At 40.5% G+C, this 15,463-nt stretch overlaps 1 protein-coding gene across 1 annotated transcript; it reads left to right on the forward strand.

The window, feature by feature from the left end:
* The first annotated feature begins 6 nt into the window (after positions 1-6).
* Positions 7-14,102, forward strand: STX12 (syntaxin 12). Its single transcript, XM_085302969.1, has 9 exons — positions 7-182; positions 3,348-3,417; positions 5,392-5,491; positions 7,458-7,595; positions 8,490-8,533; positions 10,183-10,288; positions 10,757-10,829; positions 10,981-11,063; positions 12,553-14,102. Exons 1-9 carry the CDS (start codon positions 68-70, stop codon positions 12,643-12,645), a joined length of 822 nt encoding a protein of 273 aa, XP_085159095.1. The 5' UTR covers positions 7-67; the 3' UTR covers positions 12,646-14,102.
* Positions 14,103-15,463: the final 1,361 nt, after the last annotated feature.

Genomic DNA, 15,463 nt, shown 5'->3' on the forward strand with positions numbered 1-15,463 from the left:
CGCAGCGGCGCTGGTAGCTGGCTCGGCGGCACCGCGGCGCGCCCATCCCGCTCCCCTCCGCCCGGCCATGTCGTACGGCCCGCTGGACCTCTACCGGCCCGGGGCGGCGCCGCCGCCGCCGCGGGACTTCGGCGGCATCATCCAGACATGTAGCGCCAACGTGCAGCGCATCGCGCAGTACAGTGAGTGCGGCCCGGGCGCGGCGGGGAGGCCCAGGGCGGCCCGGGCGCCTCTGTGGCGGGGCTGCCGCGGGCGGAGGAAGGGGGCGCCGGGCGCGAAGGCAGAGGCCGAGTTAGAGGGGCAGCGTTGCCCCCGCCTCAGGGAGAGGGTAGAGGCGCCCAGCAGCTGCACGTCCTCCCCAGCAGATTTTAATTAGCAGCTCTCAGGTGTTAATTACGTGCCGGACGGCCGCCAGCGTTGCGGTTGCTGCGGCGTCGAGGAAATCGGCCTCGAGTGGCTTCTTCCCCAGCAGAACGTGGCGCCCCGTCGCCYGCTGCCGGTTCACCCCGGCCCGGCTTCGCGCGCCGGTGGCCCAGCGYGACCGCCTCGCTGCTCGGAGCATCTCCAGGAGGCTTCTCCTCGCGAGGGTTCCTGGAGGCCGACACTGGCTTTCGGAGACCGTCTGTCGGGGATTCGCCAGCCAAATTCCGCAGGGAGAAGCAACAGTCGTCGAGCAGAGCGGTCTGAAGTGAATGATGATGCTGTTCAGTGCGGTCGTCCGACCGTCGTTTAAAAAAAGAAAGTTATGAGTGACTGTAAGCTGATCACTGAAATCCTAGCATTGATACCCAAAATACTGCTTGCTGAATTAGTTGTTTCCRAAGGAGTCTGATGTGCCTCTTCTGAAGCTGCTGTTCGATAATCTAGTCTAGGTGCAATTTTTTTTAGGGGTAAGGTCAGTTAAACATGTTGATTACCCTGAAACTCGGTGACTTCTCTGATGAGCTTATACTAAGCTATTACTATTGGTGAAACTGCTCTGCTTTAGCTCCAAGTTGTGCTCGCTTCCTTTTGTATAGCTGTGGCCACCAGTTGAACAGCCTCAAGTTCTCTAAATAATATTTTATTTGTTTTACCTGGGATCTCCCGTTGACAAACTTCCTTTCTTATTAGCTCAGCTTCCTTTCTCCGCTGTGTCGTGACCAGTAGCCATCCTATCTCTGTGTGCCGCCTATCTAAAGGGAAAGAAACAGTTTCAAGGTTTTTATCAAGGTGGGCGGGCGCACACACAACATCTAACTTAACACTACGGTAATCAGTTTTATTCCATGTTTYATAAATGCCCTCGACTGGAGCCTAGGAGGAAAAGAGAAACTGATGCCTTAAACTTTTCTGCAGTTCTAATTTCATTCCCTGCAGGAAAAAACAGCAAGCAAACAGTGGATGCAGCAGACTTATCCACTTCTCTTGGGGAGCTCTGTGGAGTTAGCACACTGTGCAAACTGTTGTTTTAAAAAAAGAAAAAAGAAAAAGAAAAAAGAAAAAAAAAGCTGGTGGCCTGAGCTATCAAAACTATTGCTTGCGAGACTATTATAGTAGCTAAGCACCTAGGTCAGAGACTGAAATGTTATAAGTAATCTTTAAGTATACAACAGCCTCCGTGTAGAAAGTTTGCAGTGTAAAATGAAGGGGWTGGGAGATTGAAAGCTACTGACTGAAAGGGCTATTCACGTGAATGCGTATGGTCACTATCCAGAGGATCATAAAGCAAAAATTTCCCAATCTCTTTCTTTAGTCTCCCAGGCTCTTTGTTGTTGTTTTGTGTCCATTCTGTGTGTTGTTGTTGGGTGAAATATCTAAGCATTGCAAGCTCCTGAATCTGTCTTATATCAGGGCAAGAGTAAAGCATCTTCTGGAATGGAAATGGAACTAGCTCAAGAATCTCAAAACAAAACACCCCTACACACATGCACACAGCGAGGTGCAGAATGTCTAGACGCTGCAGAGTAGAGTCACTGTGCTGTCTGTCAGTTTAACTCAACTGTGGGCTTCTCCRATCTTCCAGTAGATGACAGATTTGTGATATAAGTGTAGTCTGGCTCGCTAGAATACACCTGTTCAGCTCCGAGTACAGGGAGTTGCTATACAACTCGCTGTGTGAGCTAACAGGATTCTAGAAAACCACTATGTTCTCTGTATGCAAAAGTCAGAATTCTTGCCTATTTATTGATTAAATCATATTGTGGCTTTAGCTGAGCTTCCACTGTTGTAAGTTGTTGGGAATGACTTTAAAAGAAGTGGCCAGTCTCGAAATCTGATGTTTCTTTTGCAGCATGTTTCATCAACTGAAATGGCTTGCTCCAGGCTGAAAGCAGAAATTACACCAGTAGGATACAACTGAATTGGAAATAGCTCTTGGCGCTGTCTAGTAGTGGGTATTTCAACTTAATGTAGTTCTGTAGGCAGCTGAGTCAAGTTTATCCTTCTTGGTGTTGCCTGTCGCACCACTTGGAAGCATGATTTCTTAAGCAGTTTAAGCCAATCAACCGTGATACTGCTGTCACAAGTGGTGCTCCTAGCATCTCTTTTTAGCAATGCTAACAGCTGTGCAGCTGTAGAATAAAACAGATCAGCTGACCAAAAATAATACTGGGGGATGTGTGGAAAGAGAAAGAGGTGGATTAGCAGTTTGGTGCGATTGTGAGATTGTAGTGTCTATATAAGGGAAATGGTGGAAATACACAGGGGGTGGAGGAGGAAGAGGGCTAGAATCTCTTCTGGCTACAGCATGATTTCAATTTGATGCAAGCTAACTATGAAGCATCACCATTAGTATCTGCTRTTCTTGAAAGACTAAATTTGTCCCAGTATTCCAATAAATTTTGTCTGTTGTGAGTAGCTAAACTCAAATTATTTTTTAAAACTCATAGCAACCTTTAGCCTTTTTTTCCTTCTTTTAAAGAACATAATATAAGTAACTCTAGAATATGTGACAGTAACAACACAGCTTAGTAGCAGTGTGGTTGTTCTGCAGCATTGGTAGCTCAAAATACACAAATGGCAAGGTTGATAGAAGTAAACAGCTATGTTTGTTGGTCTTAATAAGGTTGAGGAAGAGAAATATAAAAGGTTTAGCCACAGACTTGTTTTCAGGATATGTATGTCTCAAAACTTCTGTCTTTTTCTCATTTGAAACACTTGCTACAGTAAGCTATATYGAGTCTAAATGGGGATGTTTAAAATGCATGCTTTGCTCTAAATGCAAAATGTTGTCATGCAAGCCTAAGTTAAGCAAAATGTTGAAAGAAAACCTTGTTTGTGAGGAGCTACAAGAATATCTTCAAGAAGGAAGAAAATACACCAGAACTTTGTCCTACTCTCTTACCTCATTATCTTTCTATCTTCAGCTGCTCAGATAAAGAATTTGATGAGCCAGCTGGGAACCAAGCAGGATTCCAGCAAGCTGCAGGAAAACCTGTAAGTATTAGCTAAGCAAACATTTGTGTAGGTTCTCCCAGAATATAGACAGAGAAATAAAAGAGAAACTGAATTACTTGCTTTGGGGAGATGCTTTACTGGATGGGTTTAGTATAGTCTTACAAAACAAAATGACTAGATGTGTGAAGTAGTTTCCTAGATGTGCTAAGGTGTTTTTTTGGCAGAACTCTGGAAAAGCCATTCAAAGCTGCTTGATGGGAATGGATAGGAACAGTATTGATTATCTAAAAAAGGAGATAAGAATATTACATTGGGCATGCATTATCTGTACTCCAAAGGCTAGTCTTATTTTAGTAGCTTCACTTGTGATTTGGAAGGAATGAGTGCCATACTAGGTACTTGGCCTTGACATAGGAGGAAAAGGGAGAACAGCAGGGAAGATCCGTATATGATGAAAAAGTAGCTTGTAATACAGAAGGATTTGAGTATTAGAAAGATTAGCWGTTCTGTATGGCAGCCAAATTGCCAAGTATAGCTTCAGGCAAGAATATGCCTCTTGGACCCAATATAGACGATATTTAAACTGCACATCCAAACTCTCTCTTAGAGACTAGACTTCGTGTCTGTGCATCTTGTATATGCTTGAAAAGCATAAATAGCAAAGTATGAAAGGAATATTTTCTGTAAAAATGAAAGGAAACTTGTAAGTCAGTCATGCAACATCCCCTTATTTTTTGTAATAGCTGATTTTTGGATGAGCTCATAASTTAGGTTTAGAGGATGTGATCAGAACCCAATTGGGAGAAAGAAATTAAGTTGCCAGAGCTATTCAGTTGATTTGACCTGAATTTAATTGGTAGATTAAAGAAAAAGTCRCTGACAGCCAAACGAATGTCTTTTTCAGTTAATTTAATTATTAGAGACATGCTTCCCTCTTTAAGGTGAGAGTAGTTGCACTCAATGAATTGTTAGGTGCCACAGAAAATAAGACAAAAAATGCATGAGTAGCGTGTTCAGCTCACGTATTACAGGTGAATTCTTACAGCAAGGTAACCTGAATGCTTAGGTTTTGTATCTATTAGGCTGAATTGATGACTTTTATTCCAGCATCTTGCACCCATTAAATACCAAAAATCTTGATTCTTGCTTTAGTATTTTGTCCCAGGAAGACTTTTGTCTTCCTGGTTTACACTATTAGCTTTTCTGTGGTGTTACTGGGGGAATTTTATTAGTTTTAAGAGATCTGAGATCTCCATATTTTTGTCAAATATAAATTTGACAAAAATAATGGTTAATAATAATATATATAAAATAAATAATCATAAATAAGTGTGAATTTGACAAAAATATGGAGATCTCCGATCTCTGAAAATGCAGTCAGAGGTTGTCAAGCRAGCAATTATTTACCAGTTGGTAATATAAGCAGTTCATCCTAGAACAGTGATTATGTTCACCAAATTAAAGAGAGGCAAAGACAACTTTATTTCTCTCTTATGCTCTAGGAGAGAGATTATTTTTAACTACTAAATTGTACCAGTTAGCGGGGAGTACAGAAATACTTTGGATCCCTTTTTAGGGTTGGACATTATCAAATTGATGGTAAAGGCTAAAACTACATCTTTGTTCCGTTTTTCTCTATTCATTTTCAGTACAGAGGGGTGATCCCTGCTGTGTGGTAGCATTTCAGGTGTTTGTTCGGGAAGGTCCTTAGATTTTTATCAACTAAAGGATTTGACTTCATCAATGTCTAGGAATTTCTTAAAATCCTATGTAGTGCCTTCAGTATCGAGGACATTTCTGGCATGAAATACTCCTGTGTGCTTCTCAGTTTTGGTTTTGTTTTCTTTTTTGGGGTGGGGAGTTTGTTTTTTGTTCTTTTTACATTGGAGAATAAATCTTTAAAGGTGTATGTGATCTCAGAACCTCTAATTAGTCATTATTGTGAAAACTGAATTGCTCAGAGACTGCTTTGGRAGAGAACCTTGTCTAGCTCTTTCTGAACCCTTATTTTAGACAACAGCTACAGCATTCTGCCAACCGACTTGCTAAAGAGACCAATGAATATCTAAAAGAACTGGGGTCTCTGCCACTTCCTCTGTCTGCTTCTGAACAGGTATGTATGTGGAATTCATCTGGAGTTTTTTTTTTTTTTTTTTATTTTTAATCGCTCGTTTCGCGGATCTAGCTTAGAGCACGGCCTCATAAAGCTTGAATTGGCAAAGCTGAAGGGACAGTAGCCTTTCACACTGGAGAAGAAGTTTACTGGAGAAGTGGGAAGACTCATTAAACTGGCAACATCCTATCTGCTTCTGTGACATTGAGAAAACAGCTTAACCTTTGCCAGCTGCAAAACGGGTGTAAAATTTACTTGCATAAGAATCCAAAGCCCTGCATGTTTGAGAAGAGCTAAGTATGCAATTCTGTATTTCTGAATACATTTCTGAAATAATGTTGTTTTTATGTGTCTGATCATGTAAGGCARTGTTTCAGTAGAAGAATTTAGAGCAAACTACGTGACAATATGAAGTGTGGTCATGCCAAATAGCTTCCACTTGCCTGTGACTTACTAGCTGGAGGTAAAAAGCTGACTCACCTTGCTCATATTTAAACTAATATAGTTAGGTGATGATTATGGCTTTACCTCTTGCTAAATACTCTTTCAGATTACTCCTCCCTATTGGAAAGGGAAGGAACAGTCCTCTGCTCTTGGAGTTTTCTTGCCTCTACTTTAAGTTACTACTACAATATTACAAAAGCAGTTGAATCATTGTTGTTGTGGAATGATCTTTAGATATGAGTTGACATTTGTGGCCTTAGTCTAATTCTATATTTAAAAWTTTAAATGCCAGTTGTAAACATGGCCATGTTTTGGCTGCTTTTTTCAGCAAGTATTTCTCAGTTAATCTCCCTCTGAGCAAAATGTTGTCATGTGCATATCACTGAATGTGGCAGTGATTTATGAAGCCTCTTGCACAGTCCATCTGAAATCTGCAGGAGCTTGCATGAGGATCTCATTTGGCAGAGAGGCTGTTGTTTCCAAACAACTCAGATAGAAGCTGCAGTGTATTATAAGATTGCTATGGTGGCTTATAATAGGGGRAAAAAATCTATTTGCAGATGCATTTATTTCCTTGGAATGGTTGTTGAATTGGTAAGAAATTACTGAAGGATCAAATTGCCGCTTCCCTCTATTGCAAGTGGGCTGTTGGGAATCTCTCTCTAGTGGAAAGTGTAGGAATTGGCCCTAGAATTAAATGCCCCTGAGACAAGCTTTTTTTACAAGTTGTTGTTTCCATTAACTGGGATGTCAAAATACTAAAAGATGACATTCTAGRGAAGCTAAATAAGTTAATACTGTAAAATGAGGATAACCAGAGATATTACAACTGATGCATTTGGAGAACAGGTTAAACTGAAATGGATGTCAAGACTAAGAGAGGATATTCTCCAAACAACGAATGGCAGGCTTGTAGTGTAATGTGATTGAGAGAGAGCTTGTAAAGCTGAGAGCAATGAGTGTTAGTTCTGGAATTTGGGGACTCTCTTTAATCTTTATGCTTCTCTGATGGAATACTGTACTCTAGGTTTCCTACATTCATAAGAAAGTTAAGGGGATGGTTKGGGGTGGCGGGGCAGGGGATGAGAATGGAGTGGGGAGAAAATATTAAGGACCAATAGTTTGGCTAAATGGGGGAATGGAAGGGAAGGCATCATAGATAGCCAAAAGATACATAAGTAAATGTAGTTACTTTTATTCAGATCTCATTCCAGCAGTAATGTAGAAAGCATTTCTACTCCCAACATGAAACCAGACGGCATCTAGAGGACTTTATTGCTCAAAGCTATTCTACAGTGGACAAAGCATAGAGCATTTGGTATAACTAATGCAAATTTGGTAGTTTATCTGTCCCCTGAAGTCCCCCAGAATGCTGGAACCAAGAGATCTCCTGAATGTCAGTTGGCTTTTGGGGGTTTTGTTTAGGGGTCATTTGTTTCTTTGTTTTTTGAGAGAGAGTCTAGACAATTCTATTAACATGAATGGGAATATCTGAAGACATGTTTTTGTTTTAATCCTTTAGCGCCAGCAGAGGCTACAGAAAGAACGTTTAATGAATGACTTCTCTGCAGCCTTAAATAACTTCCAAGCAATACAGAGGCGAGTCTCAGAGAAGGAGAAAGAGACTGTAGCAAGGGCGAGAGCTGGCTCCCGCATCTCTGTAAGTATATATGGGAATTCTGTAKTGATGTAGTGAATTACAAGTCTTCTCTGAGATTTTTTTACTTGCCAACCAACTTTGTACCTACCCGCTGAACCATTGATGGGTACAGATGGGGCCTTGGTGCATCAATTTTCCCATTCCAGATGCTTAAGTGTGGATGCTCATTATCAATGTGCTGCTCATCAGTGTTAGTAAATGAGGGAATCCCGGCAGTTGCAAATCTTGTGGATGACAAGAGAGGGGAAGTCAAAGTATAGCTAATAGCTAAATATTGCAAGCTGTTCTTTGACAGATGTCAGCCCTGGGCTATAAAATTTAGGAGGTCAGTTGGAAGTTTGCTATAAAATTTAGGAGGTCAGTTGGAAGTTTGCCATCCCTGTAGCTACAGCTGAAGTCTCACACTGTCTTTTATTATTATTACTGTTTTCTTTCCTGTCCTGTTAGTGTCCCTAATATACATACAAACTTTTTTCCTATTCTGTTTTGACCTGTGGCTACTAAGAATTCATAATAAGGCTAGTGAGAGCGTTTTTCTCCCCTTGCTTTGGKTCTTTGTTAAGTACGTATTTCTTAACTTCCACAAGGGAACATGGTTATCACTTGGATTATGCTCTTAGGAATTATGCCTGGTTTATGAATCATAAGAACTCAGATTTTTCCTTACACATAGAGAAAAAAGTGGCAAACAATGCCAACTGATCTGAGTGAACAGACTAGCTCTTCTAGCTCTCAATGGTTTCTGATTTGCAGAGATATGTAAATTATAAGATGAAGTGACAGTGGCATTCTCAAAGAATTGTCTGCACAGTATACTCTTTTGTCTTCAAGATGCTGCTGTTGATCTTTGCTAGTTATGCTAGTCTGCAAGATTAAACACTTTYTCTCTTCCAGGCTGATGAGCGATTCAGAGAAGAACAACTGGTCTCATTTGATAGGTAACAAGTACTTGCACTCTTGATGTGCACATAATCACTCTGACCTATGTATAAYTAAAATTATTGTGGCAAGATATATTAACGTAACTCAGGGCAAGGCTTCAGTAACTGAATACAAAGCAAAAAGTTTTGAAATGCTTGTAATATACAATGTAAAACATTAACTGCATATAACGGTATTTTCCTGAGCATTCACTGACAGACTAACCACAGAACACACACAACAAGTTAACATTACTTTAATTTGTCAGACAGTTGTAGGGCTAATGCAGTAATTGTATTCCTGCATAGAAGTTAGGTTGAAAAATAGTCTTTAAACTGTATGTTATGTGTAAAGTGAACTCAGGACACCTGAAAAGTATCTCTGACTGCTGTGTCAGTTGCTACTATACATATGTTTGAGAAATCGTAGGTGAAATATTTTGGCTCTGTGTGTATATACCCTTTAATTTTCTAAATCAAGAGACCTGTGATTTTATGACCTAGCTTCCATGTCTCATCCATCTACCCTCTACCTCCAAACTGAGCTTTATCTGCTCAGCTTCTTTAAGTGCTCCCCTCCGTCCCTATGCCTCCACATACTGAGTCAGAAGTGAAAACCCCACACTGCTGGGTTATACAGATGCTGTGATGAGTTTGAAGGCCTTGCTTCCCAAAGCAGGGGGAGTTAATGGATACTTACTAATTCAGAGACTCTTACCTCTTTGAGAGGTAGTGGTGCACGGCAGCTGCTCCACTGTTTGATATTGCTCTTGTGTGCTACATGTCAGAAACTTTTGCCTTAAATATTTGAAAACCCTGCTGTCATCTCAGACCTGGGTTTCTGGATGTGTCAGCTGTTCTGATGTCATCTAGCTTATCTTGGTTTCTTTTGAAGCTTTGAGCCTTTGAAACTTAGTATTTAGTAGTGTGTACTCAATAGGTGTATTGTAACCTTACAGTGCTTTCCAGTACACTTCCCTTTCTTAAGAAGAGGACAACATTATCTTTTTTTTTTATTATTAATGCTAAATGTGTAGATGACCTTGTGTTATAGGTACCACCTTTGCTGTAATCAGTGTGAAACTTGTGCAGTGGTTTTGAACTTACTCTGAGCTCCCAATGCCAGRTAGCAAGTGGGAATCTTTGTGTCTATATTCCTGTCTGGTGTTTTTTCAGTCTGACAGTGTTGTACTCACAGGCTGTTCTCTGTCCAGATTTTTGCCCATCCCCTTCTTGGGGGGATGCTGAGAGGGAAGATAAATGTTGGTATATTTTTAAAGAAAAGAAGAAAAAGAAACAGAAAAAAGATACCACTGGAATAGTAATGTTTCTTCTATAATACTATTGATAGTGGTTCTGTCTTTGAGTATCTTATGCATGGGCAGCTTTCCAGTTTCTTTGCTGAGTTGTTGGAATAGCCTTGCGCAAGACCTGCTTTTTGTGATCTTTCCCTGGTTTTCGTTTGTTCTTATTGTAACTGTTGCCACTAATTAGTCTCATCTCTGTATAAAATTGCAATACCAGGAACCCCCTGAAAACCTGGGAGGAGGGGTTATTCTAGTAGGAAATTTTTCAAGTTTGACTCACTGGTGCTTTGGTATGAAGTGGGTGTGGATATATCTACCCTCAGAGTAATAGGCTGTTTGTTTCTTTCTTTCTTTTTCTAGTGGTGAAGACTGGAATCAAATGCAGTCTCAGGAAGAAGATGTGGCAATAACTGAACAGGACCTTGAACTTATTAAAGAGAGAGAAACAGCAATCAGGCAATTAGAGGTGAACAGGAGATCCTGCACAGTTAACAGTGCTAGAAGCTAAATTAAAGATGTTGCACAGTGCTAACTAATGGGGTGGGCTAAAGAAATCTGAGAGGGGAGAGGAAAAAATTCTGATAGAGAGACTTGATGCCCAGATCTCCTTCAAAGGATTAGGGAGACAGATTAGGTACACTTTCATTTAGGGCTGATTTCTGATCAGTCAGAGGTGGTAGGAGCAGTTTATGTGAAAATGTTCATCTTGACTGTGCTGTGCTGAAACAAACACCGAGTAGCAGGAATATTGTAGGCTCCTGGTGTTAATCCTCACCTCCACAGATAGTAGCATAGTCACCTCAGTCAATGAATGATGGTATCTGTTRTATTATTTTGAGCAGTGGTTGTAAGATGCTTTTAAGAGGGACTAAGAAAGATACTTAGCAAAATTGTAACCAGTGGTTGTTATAACTTGTCAAACTATTGCCTTCAGGCAGATATTTTGGATGTCAATCAGATATTTAAGGATTTAGCCATGATGATTCATGACCAAGGAGATATGATTGGTAAGTGCATATGGATAATAAAACATGTAATTGAGTTAAACTTCCTATCTGATCTGACTTTCAAATATTTTGTATAAAAATGATCATACAACATATCTGGTTTTTTAGCATGGAAGCTCTGAATTCTCTTACAGTGAGTTCTCTTCTGTAGACAGCATAGAGGCAAATGTGGAAAGCGCAGAAGTCCATGTGGAAAGAGCCAGTGAGCAGTTACAGAGAGCTGCCTATTATCAGGTAAATTCTTTATGCTCTGCATTAATGTCAACATACATTCATGCAATATGGCACATGCATAACAAGACTCTTTGAGGACTGCAGCACACCAAACAAGTTCTTAAAAACAAGCATGTGCAAGCTGGAACTCCCACAAAGCTGTACTGCAACACTTGAATAAGAAACAATATTGAAATTAGCCTTTTAATGCAGAGGATATGCAATTAGTTTGTTCCTTCATATGGATGTGCTCGGTGAGTTTCAGTGTCTAGCTTTATTGTCCTCAGGAGATAGCAGAACAGTTGAACAAGAACAAATTCTCATCCTGTACCTATCTTGTAAGCATACCAGTTAAGACAAGACTTTGTGAGAACTCTGATGTACAAAGATCCATATAGAGGTTTGGGAAATTTCTGCTCACCAGGATTTGCAGCATCTTTCTAACTACTCAGTTCCTATCCCTTGCTCTGTCCCATCAGCTGTCTTAAGCAGCAGTGACAGCCACTGCAAACTCAACTTTGTTTATGATACTTAGTGTTTTCTTGTAGGCTGCTTTCCTGATTGTCCTTACAGGTTCAGATTCAGTGAAGGAATGAGGGTGCTCCATAAGTCAGTCAGTTCGGTATGGAGTTTCACTGCTGGGACTTCAGGACAATATACAACATAGTAAATTGGACCTCTTCAAGCTGCTGAGTGGGGAGATACTGGAAGGCAATAAAACTCCTGTGCTGCTTAGTTACAGGGAAGGAAATTAGCTTTGGCCAACTGGCAGCATATGGCATCATTGTCTCTTTCCATGGGCTCCACTATCAAGTGAAGCTTCAAAGTGAGATAAAGCCAAATCTGGCAGATATTGGACATGTATTGGACACTATTCTGGACAGAGGAGGAAGTGGCTTTGTATAGCTAACCTCAGATCCTTCAAGTATTCTGTATATATGGACAGATGGTAGCTTTCTGTGATGATTAAAAGTGATCAAAGCTGTAAAATCCAAGTACCATACCTGTTTATCAAAGCTTTTAAACTGTTGAAATGCAGTACTATCTCTGAGGCAGCTCCAGATGACCAAAGAGAGATTGTATCAGAGAACTAGTCAGCGGTGATAATTTGTCTTAGCTGGAAAATTCAAGTAACTAGAGGTGGTTAGTTTTCCTTTGAAGCTATGGTGGCCTACCTTAGTATGAAAAGCATATGCCGGATGTTGTAAAGTTCTTTTTATAGCCAATTTGAGTGAAACTTGTATTTTCCTTGGGAGAAGCAAGACTTGTCACATTTTGACTTAACTGTACCTCTTAGACAATGCTGAAACTGAAAACAGCTAGCTGTAAGATCATGCAGTTTAAAGAATGCTTAAACAGTGTAGTCTGTACATGTTTACTTCCCTTGAATAAGGATGGGTACAAAGTACTCTAATACACTGAAGTTAGTAGCATTAGCTGATAAACTTGCTTATCTTGTCATCTGTACCTGGTATCAGTGGCTTTTTTCTTTTTCCTCTTCTTTCATTAGAAGAAATCCCGTAAGAAGATCTGTATCCTGATTCTTGGTCTTGCTGTGGCTTCTCTAATCTTAGGACTCGTTATCTGGCAGGCAACAAAATGACGTTTTCACATGGAACCTAGTGTCATTGCAGAGAGCAATTCTCATTCCCCCAGCAAGAACAGGTTGACTAGTCTCAGAAATGAATTGACCACCCTGAGAGAGCAGAAGCTGGAACTTCTTCTAGTAATAGATATTAGCAACTAACGTGCAGATAACTAGTATATGGAATTAGTGAACCATGGAGACAGTATTTATCAGTTTGTATACAAATTACATTGTTTTATGTAACTAAGATCTTGTGTTTTTTCTTTCTGTAATGTATTATTCCCTGTCCTAAATGTATACTGAAGTGTGATCAATAATTGGAGATGTCTTGGGTTTTTGACAAGTGGCACAATTTTAACATGTTGTACGTATAGGAAACTTTAGACTGGAATAAGAATGACACTCAAAGAGGGCACAATACAGATTTGCATTACCTTAATCTAGCAGTTTCTAAAGTCTCYAGTGTCTGTCCCATGGTTTAATTAATCTCCAGGTGGCCATGGTTCTAAACTCTCTTAAAAAGATACCACTACAGATTTGAAAGGTGAGAAGTGGGCATGGATAACCACAGTTGGAACYACTAGTGTGCTTAGTAACGGGTCAGTTTAGACATGAGACTTGTAACTGTTCTGTTAATGTTTGAGCGCAGTTGGTGGTTTGTGGAGTTTTGCGGTGGGGGGGGGTTTGTTTTTTGTTTTGTTTTCCTTAAAATGCAGCATTTGTGAGGACAGAACACCTTTGACTTARGATAATCTAACAATGCAACTTCCTTAGAAAAACTAGCTAGTGGTTTATTATTGGGCAAATAAACTCTTCTAATGCTGATTCTTGGACACTAGAAATACTAAGATGCACAAAATCCTTACGAAGTAGAGGGGGGAAGAAATAGCTGCTCACTCCTAATTGCTTTTTAGAAGCTTCTAGGAAYAAAATTGTGCAAAGAGGAGAAAAAGGGCACCTAAATTTACAAGCCAGCAAAATAGATGAGTATTACCTGAAATGTTGCTTCTAAAGTACTCTTAGAAGCTCACTTGTGGTGTACCAGTGAATATTACATATTGCTTGTGAGCATCTGGATTTTCCGTCATTTATGAAATCGAAAGTGCAGAACTTGGCTGAGTGAAGAGCTACGTTTTTAAGAATGTTTGAGGATGAGTTTGGAAATGAGAAGGATCTCTAGTTCCAATTAATGTCTGGCTAGTAGAGCTGGACAGAACGCAGCAGCCACTCTTTACTCTGATATAGCTCTGCACTGACATGCACTGAGGGAACAGTAATCTGTCCAAAGCCCATCACAGTGTGGTGACTGCAGCATACTGACCCATTTTGTATTTAATCCTTATTCCATGTCTCCTGTATAATAAAGTAAATGTGAAAGCTGGGAAGGGAGTCTGTTCTCCCAATTGCACAGTGGTTTGCACTATTGCRCCATCATTCCATCTAATAACTGTCAATAAACACTTTTAAAAGCCTCTGTCGTATTCTTTCTCTTGCCATTTAGACACTGACACAAGTATTTGTTTGCAACTGCTTGTCTTTGAAATTAGCACAGAAGACTTTATATTGGCATTGGTGGTCTTTCCTCCATTTTTGGTTCTACAGTCTCTTTCTTAAGCTAATCTAAATGAAAACAGTGAATGACCTCCATATGGATGTGTGCAAAACTCCTGTGCAGAAATGCTGTGATTATATGAAGATGAATCTGGCTTTCCTGAATATTGATTAGTAAACTTGGAATATTTGTCTCATGCTAGGACAAAATCTTTGCTGAACCTGTGCTGTTGAACCTGACTCAAAAGCAAGGGAACTGAGTATGCACTGTTCTGATTCCYATTTTAAATACTCCTTCTGCGTGGTAGATCCTGTTGCTTTATGCACTGCCTGCTGCATGGGGAGATTTGTTTTGATACACCTGTGTATAAAAATGAAAGCTCTTATTTCCCCATGTTTAAAGAGAGCCTGGGTGCATTATTTCTAGGATCCCTCCTAGCCCAAGTCTGTTTCAGTGTGTGAAACTAAAGCTGATGACGCAAGTGCTTCTTCAACCCAGGACTGCTGTAGTTACTTGACTCCCTTTTCGTTCTCTGCTTTGTGTGTGCAGCAGTCCTGCTGCTGTTTTTAACAGTGATCTTAACTAAGACACAAGCATGTGAAAGATTGCAAGCAGAAATTCTCATCTCCCCTGCTGCAGCATCCTGGCACTATGAGAGAAYTTTCCCCGCTGCACAGATGTATTTGCTACCACTGTAAGAATTACTGAAAAGCTATTGCAGGAAGTTTACCTCTCAGTGAGATCCTGGGAAGGAATAAGCTAACTTGCTCCATTTGTAGTGGTAGCTTTTCCTGCGGTGCTTGGGGGTGTTTGATCCTTTTATTGGCAGCTCTTTGGGGAGTTGGGGCTTACTGGAGTATTGGCAAAATCTAGTTTTCTCTCCCCTAGGCTCAACTAGCTGTACCAACAGCAGATTATGTTATCAGTATTAGCTACTGCCTAATTTATTTTCTACCTGCAATTCATTGCAAAGGCTGAGAAGGATCCTAAAAAAGCCTGTCAGGTTATCTAGCTAAAACAGTTGTAAAATGAGGGGGTTTCAAACCCATTTTTTTGCAGAAGCATTTCATTCAGGTTATTCCTCTTCTATTTTTATACTTGCTGGCACTTAAATCGTTTCCCTCTTCCTTCTCCAAAAGCACCAAGCAGGAGGGCCCTGTGGTAGAAGTAAAAAAGCATTCTAATCTCCAGGGTTATGCACGTGTTTCTGTTTCCTTTGGAGGAGTTCAGCTGAGCGGATGTAACTCAGAGGGCCTCCTCGGTGCCCTGTGGGGTGGGGGT

This window comes from Rhea americana, unplaced genomic scaffold (assembly GCF_003343005.1).
Source record: "Rhea americana isolate MKP2758 unplaced genomic scaffold, rheAme1 scaffold_195, whole genome shotgun sequence".
Taxonomy (NCBI): domain Eukaryota; kingdom Metazoa; phylum Chordata; class Aves; order Rheiformes; family Rheidae; genus Rhea; species Rhea americana.